This window comes from Phoca vitulina, unplaced genomic scaffold (genome assembly GCF_004348235.1).
Source record: "Phoca vitulina isolate PV1807 unplaced genomic scaffold, GSC_HSeal_1.0 scaffold13, whole genome shotgun sequence".
NCBI lineage: Eukaryota > Metazoa > Chordata > Mammalia > Carnivora > Phocidae > Phoca > Phoca vitulina.
Window position 1 is genome coordinate 8,680,049 of NW_022589716.1, and position 22,504 is coordinate 8,702,552.

General features: G+C 49.4%; 1 protein-coding gene across 4 annotated transcripts in view; it reads left to right on the forward strand.

The window, feature by feature from the left end:
• The first annotated feature begins 21,236 nt into the window (after positions 1-21,236).
• DOCK3 (dedicator of cytokinesis 3) overlaps positions 21,237-22,504 on the forward strand; it is a 571,728-nt gene continuing 570,460 nt past the window's right edge. For all 4 annotated transcript variants that reach the window (XM_032411365.1, XM_032411366.1, XM_032411368.1 and 1 more), the window contains exon 1: positions 21,237-21,640. In XM_032411365.1, the coding sequence (XP_032267256.1) occupies positions 21,253-21,640 (388 nt within the window). In that variant the 5' untranslated portion in view covers positions 21,237-21,252. The remainder of the gene's footprint in view (positions 21,641-22,504) is intronic.

Below are 22,504 nucleotides of genomic sequence, written 5' to 3' on the forward strand. Positions count from 1 at the left end.
CTGGCTTCCAGCAGCCTAGCTCATTGCTATTCCACACCAGCCCCTCTCTGCCCTCGATTCAGCCCCTCCACCGCAGTGCCAGAATTGAGCCTGGAATGCAGGCTGCCGCAACCTCTGCAGGGGGCTCAGTGCTCCCAGGCCTGCTGGAAACTCTCTCTCTCTCTGGGAGGTGTGGGGAGGGGGCATAGGCCCTGGGATAGCCATCTCCAGACCTAACTTCCTTGGGCTGAGCCTTTGCATCTCTAGTGGGTCCTTGCAGCTGCCTTTAAACCCAGCAGGGTAAAATTATTCCCTTTGTCCTACTGGGCACCCAACATATTCACCCCTTGGAATCAAAGGCAGGAAAGGGTCTGGAAAGTCCACTTCCCTCCCTGAGGGTGGGGTGGGGTGGGGTTATTTAGCTTAGAGCCAGGATATCTGAGCTTTGGTTTACATGAGGATTTGGGCAAAGCCGTTCCACTTTTTGAGGTTCCCCATCCTCATCAGTAAAATGAGACATTGATCAAGCAGGGCCAGATCCTTCCGGCACTCTGGGCAGACATGCTGCCACCAGTGGAAGGTTTTCTTACCCCTTAAATGGGAGTAATCCTCACAAGGGTGGGCAAGGCTGTGGAAAAGGGGAGGGGGCAGCCAAGTCCAAAGGCCATGGTCAGCAATGTTGCCCAAGTGTCTGCTAGGCGACATGCCAAGGTGCCAAGACTCTGCCAGTCCTGCCTTTTCTCTGTTTCCCATGACCAGGAGAAAGCAGCTGGAGGCTCAGGGAACCAGTTTCCCAGGGCTCAGAGCATTTTGTCAAGGCAGGTTAATTGGGGTGTGGGGCCACCTGCTGGTCACCTGAGTGAGCATTCAGTAGATGCCTACTGTGTACCAGAGCCTGAGGGAGCCGTGGTCCTGCCTGGGTGGAGGGGGAGGCCACAACATCGCGATGAATGGCTACTGTTATTAAGTGCCTACTGTGTGCCAGGATGGTGCTGGGACTTTACATGGACCATCTCAGTCCTCACATTCCCATCTTACAGATGGAGAAACTGAGCCCCAAGCTCTCAGCCACTGCCCTCTCTGCTGGAGAAGGTCAGAGGGGACGACCATGGAAGGATTACCAGAACGCGGTGACGTGCGAATTTGAAGGGCAAGTCAGATTTGGAAAGACAAAGATTTAGGGAAAGGGCGTTCCAGCTGGCAGGTAGAGGGGGAGGCAAAGTGAGGAGGCAGGAATGGGCTCGACCTGCGTGAAGAACAGAGAACAAGTAGGTTTAATGGGTGAGAGGCAGCCATGGCAAGGAGATCTCTCAGTTTTTCATCCCATCTCCTACAGGAAGGCAGAGTGGGGACCCCAGGGGTGAGGCAGTGGGCACCTGGTAGCCTCTCCCTCTTAGCGCTCCCAGGGCACTCTCGTGTCTTCCCCCCTCCCTGCGTCCATATGCGTCTCCCCTAGAGATACACCCCATGTTTGATGCTAGTTTGTCAACCCGTCCACCTCCTTTTGCTGCCGTGGCACTTCCAGGTGGTTCCCATGTTGCTTGTCAGGGGCCAGATCTTTTCACACCTACTCCCCAGGTCTTCAGGATGTGGTAGAAGAGTCCTAGGGCCCTCCACCCCTGCTTCCAACAGAGCTATTTTGTGTATTGGAGTTTCTTCTGAGATTTGAACAAGAGTTTATATGCTTAAAAAATTTTGTGGACCATTGAACTAGACACGTAACAAACAATATTTATATCAAATCCTGCAGGTAGGCATTATGATCCCATTTTACAGATTGGAAACCAAGGTTCAGAGTGGCTGAATGGCTCGCCGAGGTCCATGACTGGGCTCTGACGTGGCAAACGGACTTCATGATTGTCCTTTCTCCACTGTCCCTGCCCTTAGAGAGTCCAGACTCCACGGGGACAGGCAGCGAGCAGCTGCCTGCACTGTCTGGTGGGCTGCAAGCAGGCGCTGGGGGAGAGCAGAGGTGACTGGTGATCATGGCTCTTGGAGGCAGGCTTACTTTCCTCTTTCTTGTGGGGAGTTCAGAGAAAGTTAGGACAAAGAGGAAGTAATGGGGATGAGGAGGCATTGGGGAGCCTACCTTATCCCCAAATACCTGCTCCTGTGGCAGGGGCAGTGAGGATAAATCCGCCCGCTCCCACCGCCACCCCAGCCTTCATCTTTGTTCACAGCAAGCCAATCAACTCTCAGACCTGGCCAGGATTCTCTGTGTAGGAACTCGGTGAGTTCTTCAGCCACCCCATGGAGCAGCCCCGTGTGGAGACCCTCCCCAGTACCTTCACTTCCAGCTGATGGGACTTTGATTCATGGGCCGTGTCTCCCTATCTGGGCTGCTGGGGCTGCATGGAAGGTCCCAGGGCCCACCAAGAAAAGGTAAGGTGGGTAAGAGGGCTGGGCTTCCCAGCTCTGGGCTCAGCCTTCCAGTCACATTTTGAGCCCATGTTTTGAGCACCTAGAGTGTGCCAGGAATGTCTCATACAAGATCTCCTTTACATTTCTTTCCTTCCAATGGCCCTCCTAGGCAGAGGTTATGCCCACCTTGCAGACAAAGTCACCGAGGCTTGAGCAGCACCAGGATAGAGTGCCCAGGTTCCTATATGTGGTATGTGGCAGGGCCAGGTCTGAACCTGGAAGTATGGGGCTCTATATTCCTCTCCCTAAGAGGAAGGCTGTCCCTGTCCAAAGAGTCCCAAACCCAGCTGACCGCTTCCCTGACCTGGCCTGGCTGGAGGTGCCACAAACCTGCCCCTTCTTTCCCTGGTCTTCTCTGCCCCCGGCTGCCAGAGGAAGGGCTCTTGGGGGTGACCTCCCATGCCTTCTAACCCCTGAACCTGGAAAGGGAACGCCAGTCCCCTCTCAGGATGGTTTAAGGTCAGGGCACCTCCCTGAGGATGAGAGAGAAGTTGGGCTGCGTCACACAGCCTGGGGTCTCCTCCCAGCTCTGTTGGGTGACCTTGGACAACTCCCTTAATTTCTCTGAACCCATCTTCTCATTAGAACATGTGGACAAGTGACACCTGTCCCCTGGACTGTGAGACTGTGCAAGGGGAGGCACAGAGCTCTGTGGAGCTCTCAGCATGTTTCAGGTCCTGAGAAATGTCCTCACACGAGAGACTGTGGGGTCTGATGGTATCCAGGAAAGTGTTGAGTTTCAAGCTAAAAGCCTTTAGAAAGCAGGCTGTCTTGCTGGGAGAAGCTGCAGTCAGAGCTCCTGTCTGATTGAGCTGCCCACCTGCCCTTGGGGCCTCTCTCTCGCTCCGAAGGTTCCTGTCAGACCAGGGCCTAGTGGATTGTGCAGAGGGACTGGCCCGGGCTATGGTGGGAGACAGGTGAGGTAGAGGAGGCTCTGAGTAATGGCAACCAGGCAGGTCCAGAGAACTCCTCCTCATGGGGTCATGAAGGGGTCCTGTGGGACATAACACTGGTCACTACACCAGCCAGATGAGGGGATGAGCTGACTCAGAGTGTCTAATGTGGGCAAGCCTCTCTGGGCTATTGGGAGGGGCATGCTAAGCAGTTGGAACTCCTTCTTTAATGACAGAGCTCAGAGCCAAAGTGGGGTGACAGACAGAGATAGGAAGGTCAGGGAAGGTCTCTGAGAAGGGGACACTCAGCTGAGGATGAATGACAAGGAATTGGTTGTAAGAAGAGCAGGAGGAAAGGCATCCCAAAAAGAGAGAATAGCAAGTGCAAAGGCCCTGGGGCTCAAAAGACTGTCAAGTATCTGAGGAGCAAAAGTGAGCACAATATGCCTAGAGAGTGCTGGTCTAGTTCAACCTCCCTTAGACACAAGTGGGTGTGTGGGCAGCCTTATGGAGCACCAGGAAATAGAAATTTTGGAGGTGTCTTTCTCTAGGCTCTGCCACTGACCATCCAGAATAGGGTCTGGCGCAGGGTTCAGGACAGTTTAGACAGATCTGAATCAGCCCTCCCTGGGCCCTTGACTCTATAAATAGAACATCAGCTCCTGAGACAGCTTTAACATCTAATTGTTGGCAATAAATTGAGTCCACTAAAGTGTGGATATAACGCTTGCTGGGGTTGTTAACATCAGCAAAGCCAGTGGCCGAGTCTGTTTCCACACAGATTAGATGCAGTAAGATATAATTTCTCTCTGGAGGCAGATGCTACAGAGATAGGGTGCGGCTTCTGGGCCCAGGAGACAGGGCTCGATTCCTGTTAATGAGCTCCTGTAACGTAACTGGGATTCACTCTTATTGGAGTTATGTGACTGCTCAGGTGGGAGATCCTGGGGTGGGGGGTGTGCAGAGATTCTCAGCAATAGTCGCTCACCATAATCTCAGCCAGGGGAAGAAAATGCCCTCCTCTCTCCAGACCATGAGTCAGTGCAGGCCACCAGCCTGGGCTGGGAACAATGCCAAGGGATGAGGGGACCCCAAGGTATTCTTCCCAGGACAGGCACCCCACCCTCCCATGCCTGCCCTTTAGGGCTTGACCCTGGAAGATTTTCTTCTTTCTGTTGCTCTTGAGGTCAGGTGGGTTTTCTCAGTTAATTCTGTGGAATAAATCCTACCCACCTGAAGCTGGGAGGGCTGCCTGGAGGTGACAAAGGTGGAGTGGGTAGGAGGAGGTTTAGGAGAAGGGCAGGCAGCCAGGTTCTGTCCTCTGGGAAGAAGGAGGTCAGAGGTCAGCTGGCTCATCCAATGCCACACAGAAGTTAGTAGCGAAGCTGTGAACAAAGGAAGGCTCCCTGGAAATGGCCATAAAGTTGGGGGTGCGGAGGAGAGCATCAGGATGGGAGGAGCCTAGAAGAGCTTGTGGGTTCCAGCTTCAGGGCTTCTCAGAGTCCGATTATCTGGAGGGCAGGTGGTGCCTCTTCTCATTTCCCCATGTGCCCTCCTGGATGGGCCAAACCCAGCCCTCCAAGGATGGAAGTGGATCCAGGGCCAGTGAAAGTCAACACAGGTGTGGTTCAGACACGGTTTGGAGAGAAGTTCTAGGTTAGATCCGAGAAGGTCAGAGCTGGAAAATGCCTTACTGTACTTAATTCCCATTTTATTAATGAGAAAGTTGAGGCTCACAGGCCAGCCTCTCAGCCTAGGTGCTACCCCCACACTGCTACCCCTGCCTGTCCACTGGTTTGCCCAGGGGCCCTTCCCTGGCCTCAGAGGTCTCTCCCTCGGCCCTCTGGGCTCTCGCCTCCTGCAGAGCTCTTTTCCCCTTTCACTTGCTCCTAATAGGACTTTGTCAGCGACTTGCTTGGGGTTTCCGTGGCTCTTACTTAGGCTTCCCTTCCAGGGGCCTTCAGGTGAGGGGAGTGTCAGTGCTTGGCACTGGGAGCAGGGGTACGGGGCTCTGCCAGGGGCATGCAGAGAGGGGCAGGTGTGCGGGGAGGCTGGTCCTGGGGGCACCAGGTTGCTCTGGCCTAGGAGCCTGGAGGCCTAAAGGGGTGGGGGGGCTTCCCTGTGCAGATTCTGCTGGAGCCCAGGGGGCTTCTTTGAGTCTGAGACCTCTGGCTCCTGAGCTGGCTGCTGACGTCCCCCTCTCTGCCACTCCCAGGACTGGGACTGCCTGAAGGCTGGACATGTAAGCAATTTCCTAGCTGTGCCTTGAGAACAGAGAGAGCTGCAGCTATGGAAATGTTGGAAGCTGTGGCCTGTTTGATCTGGAGTCCTGGCTTTGGGGCTGAAGGTGGGACTGCTCCCTGAAGGCTCCTTCAAGGTGGAGGCTCCAGAGAAGAGAACCTGCCTCAGCCTGGATGGCACCTGCATTTATGACTAGCTCCTTGAGTGACCCCGCTACTCAGCTTGGTTTGGGGACCTTGACCCCAGCTGGCCACCCCTAGTGCTCTCTCACTGGCCAGTGGTTGCCAGCACCAAGGGCCACCGTCATGTTCCCCACTGCTCAAGAGGCCCTTGGGATTCTCTCTGCATCTGGGCAAGAGACCCCTGATGTGGGCCACATCCTTGAGGTGGATGGGGGTGGGGGTGAGGGGAAAGCCTCCCTTCCTGCCCTCTCCCACAAAGTATCTTCCACAGCTTCCACACTTCTCCCTGTGGATGTCACAGGGCTAGGTCCAGCACTGCCTATTCCAGGTTCTGCAGGAGGTTGAAGGCCAACCCCTCACAGACTGGCCACTGCTCTTTCCTGCTATAGAGAAGGGGTTTGGTGTCAGGAAACACCTGGAGCTTGTGGCTAGCTGCCAGGTGTGATCTTGGGCAAGCCTCTTTCCCTCTCTGGAATCTTAGTTTTCTTGCCCATAAAATGTCCACAAGGATGCTCACAGCGTTCTGGAGAGGATTCGATGTGAGAACGTAGGAGAAAACACCATAATCACAGAGTCTGCTGCTCCAAGAGTTGAGATAGTCCAACTCAACAGGATGGAGCTGGGGGCTCTGGACTCTTTCTAGTGTGGGGAGGAGAGAAGGGTCTGGAGGGGAGGTGTCAACTGATCTGACGAGAGGGTCAGGGCAGCTAGGAATCCAGAGGCCCTTATGCCTTGCCAAGGGTTCTGCAGTGCAGACACTGAGGGTGATGTGCCATTTACCCAGAAGGGCTTCTAATAGCCAAAGCTTGGGGTCCAGGGAGCCAGGAGAAAACAGTGTTGGGAGCCAGCCTGGAGGAAGGAGAGAGTAGAGGGAGGGAGCAGGAGATGGATTCCTCTTCTCCAAAGACTACACATGAACCTGAGTTCTCCCTCAGGCCTTGGGTGTTGGAGAGTCAGTCTCTCACATCCTGCCCACAGGACCAGTTGACAGGGATGAGAAAGTTTCAGATTGGTGAGGGCCAAGGACCACCTCCAAAGCACAAGACAAACCCTGAGGGTACCGGCTGGTTCTAGGCCCAAGGAGGGAAAGCCTTTGGCCCCAGGATACAGCCCACTACCTGGCAGTCTTGGTCCATCTCCTAGAGGACAGATCCATACCGACTCCTGCTCTCCAAGGTCAAATTTTTTTTTTTTAAAGATTTTATTTATTTATTTGTCGGAGAGAGAGAGAGCAAGCGAGAGAGCACACAAGCAGGGGGAAATGGCAGGCAGAGGGAGAAGCAGGCTCCCCTCTGAGCAGGGAGCCTAATCCGGGGCTTGATCCCAGCATCCTGGGATCATGAACTGAGCTGAAGGCAGCTGTTTAACCGACTGAGCCACCTAGGTGTCCCCAAGGTCAGATTTCTGAGCCCAGAAGTCAAGACCTGGGTTGACCTGATGAATGAAGGAGGTCAAATACATGCTCTATGTTCCCAGGCCTGATTTATCTAACCCTCCAGAGCACATCTGAGGTGGAGCTATGGAAACGTCCACACCTCAGTTCCCATGAGGAGTAGCATTGGGTCTGTGATGGGCTCTAAGAACAGTCCATAGGTTTGTCAGTTGGCCACCGCTATGGTTAAACAAGTAGTTTCCAAAGTTTGTTTCTGCATTATAATTTATATAAAGTAAAATCTTAAGTGTAAAGGTAAATAATTTTATTTTATTTTAAAATATATATTTATTAAATTATTATATTAATTTTAATAATATTTTTAAGGACATACACATTTTTTCCTATTTTTCCAAGAAGTTTACTTTTTTAAAAATAATTTTCAAAAATCTGAGTATAGTTGGGGAGCCTGGGTGGCTCAGTTGGTTAAGTGTCCGACTCTTGATTTCAGCTCAGGTCATGATCTCAGGGTCGTGATATTGAGCCCTGTGTCGGGCTCGTGCTAGGCATGGAGCCTGCTTAAGATTCTTTCTCTCCCACTCCCTCTGCCGCTCACAGTCTTCCCCCTTCACTCTCTAAAAAAAAAAAATTGCATATAGTTGACATACAATGTCACATTAGTTTCAGGTGTACAACATAGTGATTCAACTTCTATGTACATTATGCTGTGCTCACCACAAGCATTGTCACCATCTGTCACCATACAACGCTGTTACAGTACCATTGACTATATCCCCTATGCTGTGCCTTTTATTCCTGTCACTTACTTATTCCATAAGAGGAAGCCTGTATCTCCCACTCCCCTTCACCAATTTTGCCCATCCTCCCATCCCCCTTGTCTCTGGCAACCATCAGTTTCTTCTCTGGATTTATAGGTCTGATTTTGCTAAGTTAGATCATTTTAATCTAATGCATATACTCACATTACCAGGATCCCAGTCAGGATATAGGACATTTCCATCACCTCAGAAAGTGCCCAGTAACCACCCCCATCACAGATGCTGATCTGATTTCTATCACCATAGATAAGTGTTGCCTATTCTAGAAGTTTCATATAAGTTATACAAGTAGGTAAGCATGTAGCTTTTGTGTCTGGTGCCTTTTGCTTCTTTTCAAGATGTGTCCATGTTGTTGCAATTAGTAATTCTTTCCTTTTTCTTATTGAGTAATTTTCTTATTGAGTAATATTACATTTTATGAATATACCACAATTTGATGGTTATTGGGCTGTTCCAATTTTTGGCTATTATGAAAAAGGCAGCTATGAACATTCACGCGTAAGTCTTTATGTGGACATATGCTTGCATTTCTTTTGGGTAAGTATTTAGGACTGAAATGGCTCGTCAATACCTGGAGGTGAAATTTCTGGACATACATTAAGGATATATTTAACTTTTTAAGAAATGCCAGATTTCCAAAGTGGTTGTATCGTTTTATGTTCCCACCAGCAATTTATGAGACTTCTGATTGCTCCACATCCTCATCAACATCTGGTGTTATCAGTCCTTTTAATCTTAGCTATTCTGATAGTGCATAGTACTTCATTGTGGTTTTTCATTGTATTTCACTATAGTTTTAGTTTGCATTTCTCTAATGGTTAACGATGGTGGGGACTTTTTCGTGTGACTATTGGAAAAATAGTCATTTGTAAATCTGTTCAAGTCTCTAGACTATTTTCAAACATTGGGTTGTTTGCTTTTTTATTACTGAGTTATGGGTGTTCTTTATATACTCTGGATACACATCCATTGTTATAGATATGTGTTGGAAGTGTTTTGGCTTATCTACTTGTTTTCTTATCCCTTGTTTTCTTAATGGGTGCTTTTGATGAGCAGGAGTTTTTAGTTTTTAGTTTTTTTGAAGTTAAGTATTTATGATTAGTGCTTTTTATGTCCTCTCTAAGAAATCTTTACTTACCCCAAGGTCATGAACATCCTTTTATGTTTTTCCCCCCCATAATCTGTATAATTTTAGCTTTTACATTTGGGGCCATGATCCACTTGCCATTGACTTTTTGAATGTGGAAGGAGCTTAGGATTGAGGTTTATATTTTTCTTGAAGAAAAATAAACATTTATTTCCCTGTTGAATTGCTATGGCACTCTTTCAAAAACCACTTGACTATATATGTGTGGGTCTAGTTCTGGACTCTATTCTCTTCTGTTGATCACCTGGTTGTCTACATATCTGCCAATACCATATGGTCTCGATTACATTCAATCCATGAACATGGCATATCTTTCTATTAAGTCTTTTTAATTTTTTCTCAGCAATATTTTATAGTCTTGCACATCTTGCATTACATTAACTGCTCATCTTTTTAGTTTTTGGATGTTATTGTAAGTAGAATTTAAAAATTTTTAAATTTCCCAATAGTTTATTACTAGTTTATGAAAATACAATAGATTTTTTTAATGTTAATCTTGTATTCGGTGACATTGCTAAATTTATGTATTAGCTCTAGTAGTTTTCTACATTCACAATAATGTTATCTGTGAATAAAGACAGCTTTTCTTGTTCCTTTCCAATCTTTATGCCTTTATATTTCTTGCCTGTACACTGACTGGGACTTCTAATACAACGTAGAATAGCAGTAGTGAGAGCAGAGTAGAGGCTTTGTTTCTTGGGAGGCCATTCTTTTGACTGGAGGAATGACATGCTGTGATTTACACTTAAAAAAAAAATTCCTCTGGCTGCCTGGGAAGAACTGTAGGGGCAAAAGTGGAAGCAGGGAGACCAACAAAAGGCTGCAGAATTCTGAGTGAGAAAGGGAGTGGTTTGGCCTGGGATGGTAGGAGATCTGGGATATATTTGGAATTGGAGTCATAGAACTCCCTATAGAATGGATGGGGCTAGGGGAGGGAGGAGAGGGGTGCCAATGATGATTGCTAGTGTTTCCAGGAGCTGTTGGGGTGATGGACGTGCTGTCTCTTGAGATGAGGAGACTTTAGGGTGTGCAGCTTTGGCCACCTTCATTTTAAGGTACTATTAAGACATGCAAGGTGTCAGGAGAGCAGCCTGAGTGATGGAGGTTGGGGCAAGGTTTTGGGAGACATCATGACTTAGATGGGATCCAAAGCCACAAAACCAGACAAGAAAAGAGAGAATGTGGAGAAGGATGGAAAAGGAGACTTAATCCTGGGGCAGAGGCCCAGGAGACTTGAAAGAGCCAGGAACATAGACTGAGAGGGAACCAACCGTAAGATAGGAGGAAAACCAAGCGTATAGTTTTTTGGAAGTCTCTTGAAGCCAGTGTTCCAAGAAAGGGATGGTTACTGTGTTGGATGCTGCTAAGCAGGAAAAGTGGGATAAGGACAGAGAGACAACCAACAGATTTTCCATCACAGACATCCTTGATAGCCTTAACACAGGCATTTCAGTGGAGTGATAGAGCTTGAAGCCCAGCTGGAGAGGTGGGAGCTGTAGGTAGGGCAGTGGAGACGTTGAGCTTAGTGAAGGGGAGTGGCAGCCTTTCTCCAAGCACCCAGTAGGAAGCCTTGCAGAGCTCTAGGTGTCTGCTAAGAGACCAAAGCCCTCACTGGCTGTGGGGAAAAAGAAAATGGGCCCTGTGCTCCGGAAGTCAGGGGCTGGGCCAGCCAGGGTGGATGTGTAGACAAGACACCCTGGGGAGGGAGGAGAGGATGAAACAAACATAGGAATCCATGCCCAGTGCTGTCCCTGGCTCTCTATAACGGAAGTCCAGCTTCAAGAACTCCTCCATGCTCATCACCAAGAGGAATTTGAGCTCCAGGGAGGGTGGGAGGTGGACCCCAGGGTGCAGGGTAACAGAGTACCCTGTGGTCCATTTCCACGTCCTGCCTGTGTGTGTTGTTTCCTGAGAAAGCTGCATAGCTCTGTACAGGTAAGTGTCCTAAAAGCAACACATACTCTGGGGAATTGTAGAAAAGAGGGAAAGGTTTACTTTTCGGTATATTTTACTTTGGTTTGTTTCCACATGCAATTGTTCTTGCATAATTCTAACTATGCTGTGAACAGAGTTTTGGGCATGATTATTTTTCACTGAATGTTATATAATAGGCATTCTCCACGTGGATAAATGGCTTTCATTGTTGTTATTGGCTGCATAAAATTGCAGGGAGTAATGCCCCATGTTCAGTGAATTCATCCCCTACTGGTGGTCATTTGGGTTGCTTCCTATATATATATACAATATATGCAGTGAATATCTATGTGGATGGAGCTTTCCCTTGATCCATTTTCTTTGTTTTGTTTTGGTTTTATTTATTTATTTATTTTTTAAAAAATATTTTATTTATTTATTTGACAGAGAGAGAGAGAGAGTGAGCACAAGCAGGGGGAGAAGCATGCAGAGGCAGAGGGAGAAGCAGGCTCCCCGCTGAGTAGGGAGCCCGACATGAGACTCGATCCCAGGACCCTGGGATCATGACCTGAGCTGAAGGCAGATCCTTAACCGTCGGAGCCACCCAGGCGCCCCTATTTATTTATTTTTATTTAAATTTAATTAATTAACATCAGTGTATTATTTCAGAGGTAGAGTTCAGTGATTCATCAGTTGCATATAACACCCAGTGCTCATTACATCACATGCCCCCCTTAATGCCCATCACCCAGTTACCCCATCCCCCCACCCACCTCCCCTCCAGCAACCCTCAGTTTGTTTCCTGTAGTTAAGAGTCTCTTATGATTCATCTCCCTCTCTGATTTTGTCTTGTTTTATTTTTCCCTCCCTTCCCCTATGATCCCGTTTTCTTTCTTAAATTCCACGTATGAGTGAAATCGTATGGTATTTGTCTTTCTCTGATTGACTTATTTCGCTTAGCATAATACCCTGTAGTTCCATCCACGTCATTGCAAATGGTCAGATTTCATTTTCTGATGGCTGAGTAATATTCCATTGTGAGTGTGTGTGTGTGTGTGTGTGCGTACACCACATCTTCTTTATCCATTCATCTATCGATGGAGATCTGGGCTTTTTCCATATTTTGGCTCTTTATTTTGGGGGTTTGTGACACCCACTTGCCTTATTGCTGGTGAGGGGGGTCAACTAGACCCACCCCACTGGGAGACACCACATGAGGCAGCTTACTCTCATATACCTAACTGCCTGCACACTGTCATTTAATTTTTTTTTCTTTTTATTTGATGGACCAATGAAGAGGTCTTGTGGTTTCATTCTGTCTTTCTTTGATGGTTAGAGAAGATGCTTATTTTCCCATTTGTTCATTTACTGGTTCTATTTCTCCTCGCTGGGGGAGCAGATCCTATCAAGTGATCCACACTTGTACCTTTCCCGATGTGGCTCTCCCAGTGGCTCAACAGGCCCTGTCAGGGCTTTCCTCACCCATGGCAGTGATCCACGGTCAAACCTTTGTGTCTTCCTGTACTGCTTCCCCCTCACCCGCTAGCCAGTTTTCATGGTCACATTCTTCCTCCTGAAGGCCTCTTGAGGTCTCCGCTGCCTGGTTTTCAGTGCCACTTCCCCAGATTAGGCCCAGATCCCAACATCAGGGACCCATGCGACAGTCACAGTAGCCTTTCAGCCTGCTCTGTACTTTCTCCTCTAAGCCATCCTCAACTCTGCCCCTAGTTACTTTCCCTGGACCTGGCAGAGACTTTGGGTAACGTCTTGACCAACTGACAAATCTAGTCTCTACTGACTGCTAGGGCTAGGAATTCTGTCATCTGCCTCCACCCACCTGCCACCTCGCCCAAGGAAATCTCAGGCTCTGGTCACACTGGTCTCATCATTGCTTTCCCCACATCTTTACTACTTCTTCTCTCTGTGCCTTCATTCATGAGAACTCCAGCAAGAGTGCCCTCTTTACTTGTGAGCCATGTTCAGCCAGACTTAATCCTCAGAGACCTTGCCTCCTCAGCCAAGACTTCCTGGATTTTTCCTGTCCACTTGGCCTCCCTGCCTCTGAACATCTGAGCATTCATAATCTACGGGGGCTCTCTGAGAGGGCCCTCAATAAATTGTCCCCTTCTCCCATCCCACTTCTGAATAAGTTGAGAAATAAAACGCAGATGGAGGCTAAAGCATCACCTTCTTCACTGATGAAGGCTGGGGGGAGAAAGCAGCTTAGTGTGAGGCCGGTTGGACATGTGAACTGAACCCAAGATTAAGCTGACCTCCTCCCTACCCCCCCAGTGTCACTGCTCTGGGTGAGTGAGGCCCAGGTATCACAGCCAGTGGAGACCAGCACGTGGAAAGGAGCATCAGGAGTGAGAAGTCCACCCCTTCCCCACAGTCCGTGCCCCAGGGAGAAGTGCTAAATCCTGTTTTATTATTTAGTCACTTTCCGTGGGTTTTGTTGCTTCTACTCCACTGTGAGCTCCTTAAGTCTAAGGCCTGTATGGCTTCTGATCCTCACAGTGCCTTCAAGTGGGTGAAGAGAACTGGCTCTTAGCAAGTCCCTCTTTCTTCATGTGCATCCACTCCAGGGAGGTCTGCAGTTCTGTTTGGGGGGCTTCATTCCTCCATTGATGCTGGCCTCAGTAGGTGGAGATCCCATGGGCGTAGGCAGCCGTGTAACCACCACCATTCACTCAGGCTTCAGTCAACAGGGTAACAAGCCCTTTCCTTCCATGGGGGTGTAGGGTGTGCAGACACGATTACTCCTGGTGCCCTTGTACTAGGAATGAGAAGAGAAACAAACGAGCAGTTGGGGTGCTGCAGACTTGCTTTGCTTAACTCACAATTGTGCTGAGTCTACTCTGGGCCTTTCTTAGACTGACGGATGAATGATTGGCTCATCCAAGGCCTGGGGGATTAATTATTTTCTGCCAGGCAGGGGATTCCATGGACAGAACCAGGTCACAAACTCCACTACTCCACTGGCTGCTGCTTTCTAGAGGAATCTGAGCCCTCACACAATTTGGAGCCCACCTGGTAACGCCTGGATCCCAGAGCTGTGGGTGCACACACATCATTGCACCACGTACAGTTAGAAAAAGATTTCTCTAAAAATAACCACCGAGGAATATTTAATTTGATAGCAAGACTGTGACTAATGCATGAAACAGAGAGAGTCTGTGTGACAAGACACAGTACAATAATGGGGAAAAATTCATGTTTGACCTTTAAACCAGTGCAAAACGAAATGGATCTAAGCCTCGGCAGCTGAGGACCCTGGGCTCTAGGGAAAGTGGCTATGAGCCGGGAATGTGATGGTCATGGAGGAAAAGTGAGGGGAATAGGTGGCTTTCAAGGGTGTTGCATCCTGGAAATAGATCAGGGAAATCAATACTTTTTGGTGTTAGATAGAGAGAAGGGGCTGGTGCTGAGCTAAGTAAGTGCTGGCTGGTGAGAGGCGGACACGGGAGACCAGCCCAGCTGGATGGGGGTGACTGAATCACAGGCTGGCTCCAAGGAGAAGCAGATTCCACAAAGACAAGGAGACCCAGCATTTCCGGGGAGCGACTGGAGCTGATGGGGAGGGGAGTGGGGTTCCAATGTTGAGCGAACACTTACCCCGTACGAGGCTCTGTGTTGAGAGCTTCACAGGCATTATCTTCCTAAACATTCTTGACATGGAAGACTTGACAGAGGAGGAAACTGGGCTCAGAGAGGTTAAACTACTTGCCTGGGATCACCCGGCTGGGAAGTGTCTGGAGCTGGATGTGAACCCAGAGCCTTCAAGCTCTATTTGCTGCTACTAGGTCACTTAAACTTGAAAAAGCCCATGAGTGACCGGTTGGGGTTGGGACAGGCTGAGTGTCGGTTGTGGTTTCAGCTGGGCCACATGGTGACGGGTTCTCATGGAAAATTGCCATGGATCCTGGCATGACAGGTTTCTGGACTGCGATCCTTACCCCAATCTTTCCATGATTCATGATCGCATATGATAGACTCAGCTCCATCAACCTCAGTGCTAACTGGAGGAGAAAATAGTCTCCATTGCTTAGAGTTGCTCTTCTTCAGTGTCAGCAGGGCGAGTCCTGGTCCAGCTGTGCCTGGGTCGGGGTCCTGCAGGTTCTGAGTATACAGCCAAGGTGTGTTCTCAGAAGAGAGTTCTTCAAGGATTTCTTTTTCTTGCATCCTCTACTATACAAATGTTCCTGATGGAAGAGATCAGCCCTGATTGGATTCAGGGCCAGTTGTTTCTTGGCATGCTTGGTGATGTTCTTTCTCTAGAAACTGTGCATGGACAGGGCTGCACGTGACAAGCAAGGTGTTGATATTGCAGCTGAGGAAGGGGGCAGAGACCCTTCTAGACTTTGGATAGTTGGCTTCTCTTCCCCTCTGAGCCTTAGAGATGAGGGCTGAGCCTATGCTCAGGTGTGCCATCAGGAGAATCAAGGAAGAATTGGCTTGAACAGGAGAGGGAAGTCTGGTGTGGTCCTGGGTGAGAAGTGGTTCTGTGCCACCTTTGTTGGGTGCTCCGAGAATTGGGGGCTGTGTGCTGGTGCCTTTGAGCCCAGCACACAGGGGATGGGCCTTTGCCTCTGTTGTTCTCCCATTAAGCCCAGGATCTCCTTGAGGAGCCTGGTCTTAGGGCCTGGTCTTACTCACATCTCTCATCTCTGCTTCTGACCCAAGGCCTGGCAACAGTTGGTGTCCCAAGATCACGGGACCCAGCAGGGCCCCAGGACCTGGCCTGCTTCCCACACCAGCCACATCTTTCCCCAATCTCCACTTGCTTGCTCACTTATCACATCCTGGTCACACTGGCCTTTCCATTCCTCAGAAACATCAGGCTCCTTCTTCACTCGATCTACCTCCCCAAATGCTGCTCCCTTTGCCCAGAGCACTTTCCTTCTTTACTTGGCTGATTTGTCTGCACTCAGGTTCCAGTATAAACACCATTTCCTCCAGGAAGTCCTCCCTGATTTACCAAACTAGGTCAGGCCCCTTGGCAGATGCTCCCTTTGTATACTGTACTCTTCTGTTCTAGTACTTAGGTGTCCAATTAGAGATTTGCTTGTGTGATAATTGGTTCAATTCCTCTTCCCCCCAACTAGGTGGTAAGCTCCATGATGGGAAAAATTGTGAACATCTTCTACTCTGGACCTGGTCCAGAACAGGTGCTCAATAAATATTTGGTGAATGAATGATCAAAATTTCCCACACTTCAGGGTGAAAAGTGTGAGGAGCTGGTGGGAACGAAGGTTCCCTTTCTAGCCCCAGCCCCATAGCAATTCAGAGATAAGGTAGGTGGTGCTACACCAAACAAACAGGCTTTGTTTTGCACTTAACTCAAGTGAATTAGTGAAGGCATTGGAATTGGTTGCTTTTTATGTGTAGAGAAATTACCTCTGTCCTGATTTGCAATATCCGTGCTATTTTGGGCTGTTTTTCTCTTTTGGGCCTATTTGTATTGGAGCAATAATTTCACCATTTGGCTATGCAGAGGCCCAATTAATATTACAAATATGGTCCCATAAAATTCACTTCTTGACATTAGAACGTTTTGTTGCTAATTACTCTCCAAGGTTTTTAATTTCAATTCCTCCTTGGTGACTTAGTGCAGAAATTCAAGGGCACAGTTATTTCCCCCAAAGGGAGAGGAGAACTGAGTAATGCCAAATTTCTATCTACTTGCCCTTCCTTCCTGGAGGGGGGAGGGGAGGGTAATTTGTTTTTTGTTTTTCATACTTTCTCCTCCCTTTTTCCTGGCCAGAAACGAACAACAAACAAATAAAACCCGTTGTGTAAAAATGATATGCATTTCTGGAAAAATAAATAAAAGCACTCATTTGCTAATGTATTCATTCAAGCAATATTTACTGAGCACCTACTATGTGTCAAATCCTGTGTGCAAGGCACTAAGAACACCAGAAAGAACACAGCATGGTCTTGTCTCCAGGTAGCTCAGGGTCTTGAGTGGTCAGGGAAGCTGAGGAGCCTGTGACATATCCAGGGCTGCTTCTCACGGTGGGGCTTGATAGCCACAGCCCATGCAGAAGTGCCCATCAGGGAGGTTTTGGTTATTTCTCGTTTGAAAGACCTGGGCTAACCGTAAGGAATATGCATTTTAATAATATTTTGAATGGGTTGATAAAATAGGAACAGATGGTTAAAGTTTGTCATTTTAGGGAAAATAATGAAATATTGCACTGCTTAATCTGTCTCTTTTTCACACTCTTCCCTATTCCCTCCCCACCACGAAGATACTCAGATGCAGTAAAATTTAAAGCAAAATACTAATAATATCTTCTTAGTCACTTAGGTCTCTTACCTGAAAGGACCCTGACTTTGTCAGCCAGCTCTGTGTTAACCTACTCTGTTAGCCCTTTGCTCCAGTGTTGCCTCCTGAGAGGAGGTTTCCAAAAAGGTGTTGCTTTGGGGGAACATAAGGGGTGCAGATGAAGTGAGACTAGCTTCTGCGTCTCTCTGCTATGAAGAAAACTAGCTTTGTAGATGCTTTGTTAACCAGAGCAGACTCACTCCTAGAGGACCCCAGCGGGGCAGAGGTGAGTTGGGTAGCAAGTGTTTCCGAGCCTCCTATCCATCTGCCTCTGGGCTGCATGTGGGCATAAGCCCTCTAGCTGCAGGTACTGCCTGATGAAGAGAAGGCAGAATGTCACCACCATCACCTGTGCTCTTAGATTTGCCTCTCTAGCCACTGCAGTTCTCTGAAATTTCCCCACCCTTCTGCTTGGACAGAGTATCGGATGAGATCAACCACTGGGGGAGGGAAGTGGAGTGCTGCTCTGGCGCTGAGCACTGTGTACCACTTGCCTACCACTCACTGACTTCAGTAGCAAGAGCCTCCAGGATGCTCCTGGATAAACATCATCGTTGTGGCCACACATTGTTTTATGAGCTGAGTCATCAGACTGGCTGACTCCTTAAATGCTGCTATCTGATTCTCCAGGCAGCAGAAAAAATGGGAGAAGATATGAAGTGTAGCTCATTGAGCTTTGTAGAGAGGGCTGGTCTCATTGGCCAAAAGTGATGGGGGGATTTATCATGATGGAGTTTGCTTATGTTAAAAAATTGTTGATTAAGTTCCATTTGAGTGAAAAAGACGATGCTGTCTGCATTTCTTGTATGTTATATATAAAATCTATTTGGTTATGGGCTATTTTTCATAGCCACCAGTCTTAAAGAACATCCTGCTGAAGACTTGATTCCTTCCTCAGTCAGCAAGTTGCAATTTATCATCTGAGGTAATGAGTTCAGCCCAAAAGTAATAGTGACATGTTAAGTCAAACTGTTTGCAGACTTGTTTCTTAGATAAGAAACCATGTTTATCTTTTACATAGCTCCTCAGTAAGAGGTCTCAATGCATTTTTAATTAAAGCCCATGTGCCTGTATCAAGGAAATTTACTCTTATTCATTCAAGTTTCTGAATTTGGAGACTTGTGACTTGCTGAAGTAAATTTCTCAGTTCTCTTTATAATGTATTGCACTATGGTCTCAGGAAACATACAGGTAGTTCATTCACCCAAGAGTATATGTTGACTTCCTGTTAGGTGGTAGGCATTATGTTAGTCTCTGCGTGGGGTAAAAATAAATGAAAAGCAATCTTTGCCACTGAAGAAGGAAACAGATGTTTGTCAATGTGCAAGGCAGACACATTTGATCTCTTGGAGGAAGGTGGGATGAGCAGGTGCTACAGGAAAGGTCCTCATGGGAGAGCAAAATCCCCTTCAGCCAAGGGCAGTTGGGGAAGCTTTCCTGGGGAGAGTGGCCCTTGGAGGGTGAGGAAGGTCCATGAGTTTCAAGAGAGGAGAGTACATGGGTTCAGGGATACTGTATGCAAAGGCCCAGCCAGAGTCAGGGAAGGGCAGCTGCTTGTATGTGGAGTTGGGATGGCCCTGGGGACTTCTGGGAGAACAGTTTCTGGGAGGTGACAGGGTCAGAAACCAAAACTTCTGAGAGTCAAATGAAATTGCTTTGAAATAATCTGGAGTGGATGATTCTCCTTCAAAGTCAGAGAGAGAGAGGACGAAAGAGGGAATGGCGGATGAGGGTACCGACAGGGCAGATGCTCCTGGGACCACTTAAGGAGCCTGTGGAGCAGAACTGGGTGAAAATGGAGTGCAGGTAGCAACAATGGTGTAGTGAGTTCCTGGGAGTCCTGAGGAGCAGACGGTGAAGGTGGGTGGTGGTGAAAACATAACGAAGTGGATGGAGAAGAGGGGAGGGCAGGGCACTGAGGGGCCTGACTTTCAGAGGCAAGCTGGAGGCTGGCTCACGTGCTGGGAGGGGTGTGTATGTGTGGGGTGAGAGTGGACTGAGAGCATGAGGAAGGACTCAGAGCAGATGCTGTGGACAGGAAAGCAGGTGTATATCCCTGCTGAAGGCCAATTCTCCATGATGTGCTCTATGCTCTTTGCTTCAAGAAAACAATCTAAATTTAGTACAAAGAGAAAGACTGTAGAGTCTGGGACTTATCAGATGTCCTTCTTCTCACCTTGGCCCCTTTTCTTTTCTCTTTTTCAGTTCGGATTAATGCATTCCCGTCTCTGAGCTGTGGTGTGTAGTTGTTGATTGGGACTGTCCTCGTCTGCGGAAGCTGTCACCTAAGATGAATTCAGACTGGGAACAAGAGAGTAAACTTTGGGAAAACCAGTCCTTAGGCTCTGAGACCGTGATCATGTAGATCAGCCAATGGGGAGGAACTAAGAGATGAAATAAGAGCTTTAAGGTTGTTTAGAAGGTCTGTATAACTTGGCCCACTTACTTGCTAGACAGCTCCCTGGAGAAAGCTTTGTGGGAATGTGGCTTCCTTCTATCGTGACATTCCATGGTGGTACTGGGCAGGGGTCTTCCTGGAACAGTTAGCTACATAAATAACGATATCTCTTTTATTATGTTCTTGGATTCCTCCAACCCCTCAGTGTATCTAACTGTTGAGAAACTCGATTATTTACAGAATATTTTCCCAGGACAGGAGTGGGCGGCCTTCATTGGTGGGAGTCTGTAGGTCAGGAGTTGGAAGTCTGCAGCAACAATCCAGGTGAGCTTAGTTAGGCCTGGGAGGAGGAAACATAAAGGGCATTATGAAAAAAGAAGCAACAGGATCTGTTTATTACCAAGATATTCTTGTATTAGTCTTGCTTCCTACTCAACAGGTGTGTGTCACGTGTTAGGCAAGGTGCTGAGGGACCAGAAAGATAACCTTAGCCTGGAGCTTGTCTTTTGGGAGCTGACAGTCTTATGGGAGAAATAAGGCACAAATGCACATAACTGGAATACTAGTCAAAAGAGGGAAGGATCCAGTCTGCTAGCTGCAGGATCAGGGAAGCTTTCCTGGAAGTTAGGCACTGATCTGGGCTTTTAGAGCAGGGGTGTTCAAGAGTGATATTGAGGGATGACACCAGGGTTTTGGCTTGGAAGTGCTGGTAACAGAGATGGATGGATCTGCTGGGATTAGGGCTGGGAACACAATGTGGTCCAGATGTAAGTGGAAAGGAGAAGTCCTGCAGTTGCCAGGATTATCCTGGTCTTTGGCGAATGGTTGACCTAGAGTCACAAGGTGATATTTGCAGAAGTAAGAGGGAACAGATTTTGGGGGGAGGAAAGAGGAAAAGTTTTGGGACCGAGCCAGAAACTCTGAATAGCCTGTAAGGCAGAGACCTAGGAGCAGCAGAGGCGGTGCCCAGGTCAGGATTCAGACCCCAAACATCTACCGCATAGGCCAACTCAGCGAAACTACAACCAAGGAGGCGGCAGGATTTCGGCCTAGAAGGCATCCCAGAGATGAAGAGCAAGGGGCCTGAGTATGCTCCACCTTGTTCTCCCGCGGCGACTCCACCTTTCGGGTCTGGCGATAAGCAGGGCGTTCCAGGGATCTTTCCGGCGAAGGGCCGTGACCACGCTGTGGGTGACACTGGGATGGGTCCGAAGACAGTATCCTTCCCTCTCTTTTCGGCCCTCCGCTCTCGGACAGGGGTCCCGCGGCAATCTCGGTGTGCCCGGCAGGAGGCACCGGACGCGCAAGCCTCTAGGGGCCTGGGGCCTCCCACCTGCCCAGCCGGCCTCTTCCAGCACTTGCCGCCGCCAAGGGCGGGGGTCCGCGGAGGAGCCAGGCCTGACCCCCGCGGGCCGTCCAATCACCTCTCGCGGATTTCCCTCCGCTGGCGCGCGGCGGCGGCGCGTGGGCTCGCGCGCGGGCTCGGGCAGCGCGAGCCCGGGCAGCGCGAGCCCCCGCGCGCCGGGAAGTGGCGCATGCGCGGCCGTCCTGCGAGCCCGCTGAGGCGAGCCGAACCGCGGCGGCGCCGGGAGCCGAGCGGCGGAGCTGTGAGGGACCGAGCGGCGGCGCGGGAGCAGCGGCGACGGACAGGTGGAGAGTCCTTGGCCGCGCCGCCCGGGACTGCTGGGCCGCCCGCGGAGCTTCGCGGTCCGGACGTGGCGGCGGCAGCGGCATCCCGGACGGCCTGTGAGGGATGCGCCGCCCACTGCCCCGCGCCGCCTGACCGCCCCCGCTTCGGCTTGCGGTGCGCCACAGCCGGGCCCGCGGCCGTCCCCGCCGCGCTGTCGCCCGGCCGCCGGGCCCGCAGGGCCGCGCCCGGCCCGGCCATGTGGACCCCCACGGAGGAGGAGAAATACGGCGTAGGTAGGTGAGGCTCCGGCCTGGCTGCAGCGGGGGTCCCGGGGACGCGCCCGTGCTCTCGGCCCCGTGGCGGCCCCGCCTCGATTCGCGCCCGCGCGCCCCCGCCCCTGCCCGCAGGCTGCGCGGCCTCGGCGCGGGGCGAGCGCGGGGCGGGGGTGGCGCGGGCGGGGCGCGGGCGTGGGGGTGGGAGCGGGTCTTGGGGCGTGGGGAGGGCAGCAGGGGGCGCTGGCGGCGCGGCCTCGGCAGGTGCGGCCCGCGGGAGGGGCGGGCAGGGTGGGCTGGGCCCCTGTGGCTGCGCGAGGTTTCTGGCGTGGGGCACAGGGCAGTTTTACCCAAGAAGCCAAATCCTGGGAGTCTTGTTTTCTCCGCTCCCAAATCTCAATTTTAATGAGTTTCCGCACCTGAGTTGAGGAGCCCGATGACTATTTATTTTTGGTCTGGAACCTTTCAAATAAAAGGACAAAAACGTTGACATCATTTTTCTCCAGTTCAAAATTTTGCAGACATTTGACTGCAAATGTTTGATCTGTTTTAATTTGTTTTGCCTTCAGTATTAGAAATAATTACCTTACAATGGGAAGTGTTTTTGGGCATGTTTCAGTGTTAAGTTTAGTATGTATTATGGTAACAGTTTTGTTAAAAAAAAACAAAACAAAACACCAACCAAACCTGTTTTCATGAGACCGTTATTTCTCTTAGAATCCTCTTTTTATCCGTTATAAGTGTTAAGCTCCCGAAGCTAAATAATTCTTGTAACATTAAACTTCTGTAAAAAGAATATTCGATAATTTAAGGGATTGAATGTTAGTTTTCCTTTTATAATGTTAGTGTTTTGTGGCAATAACGTGATAAAAGAGTTCAGCTACA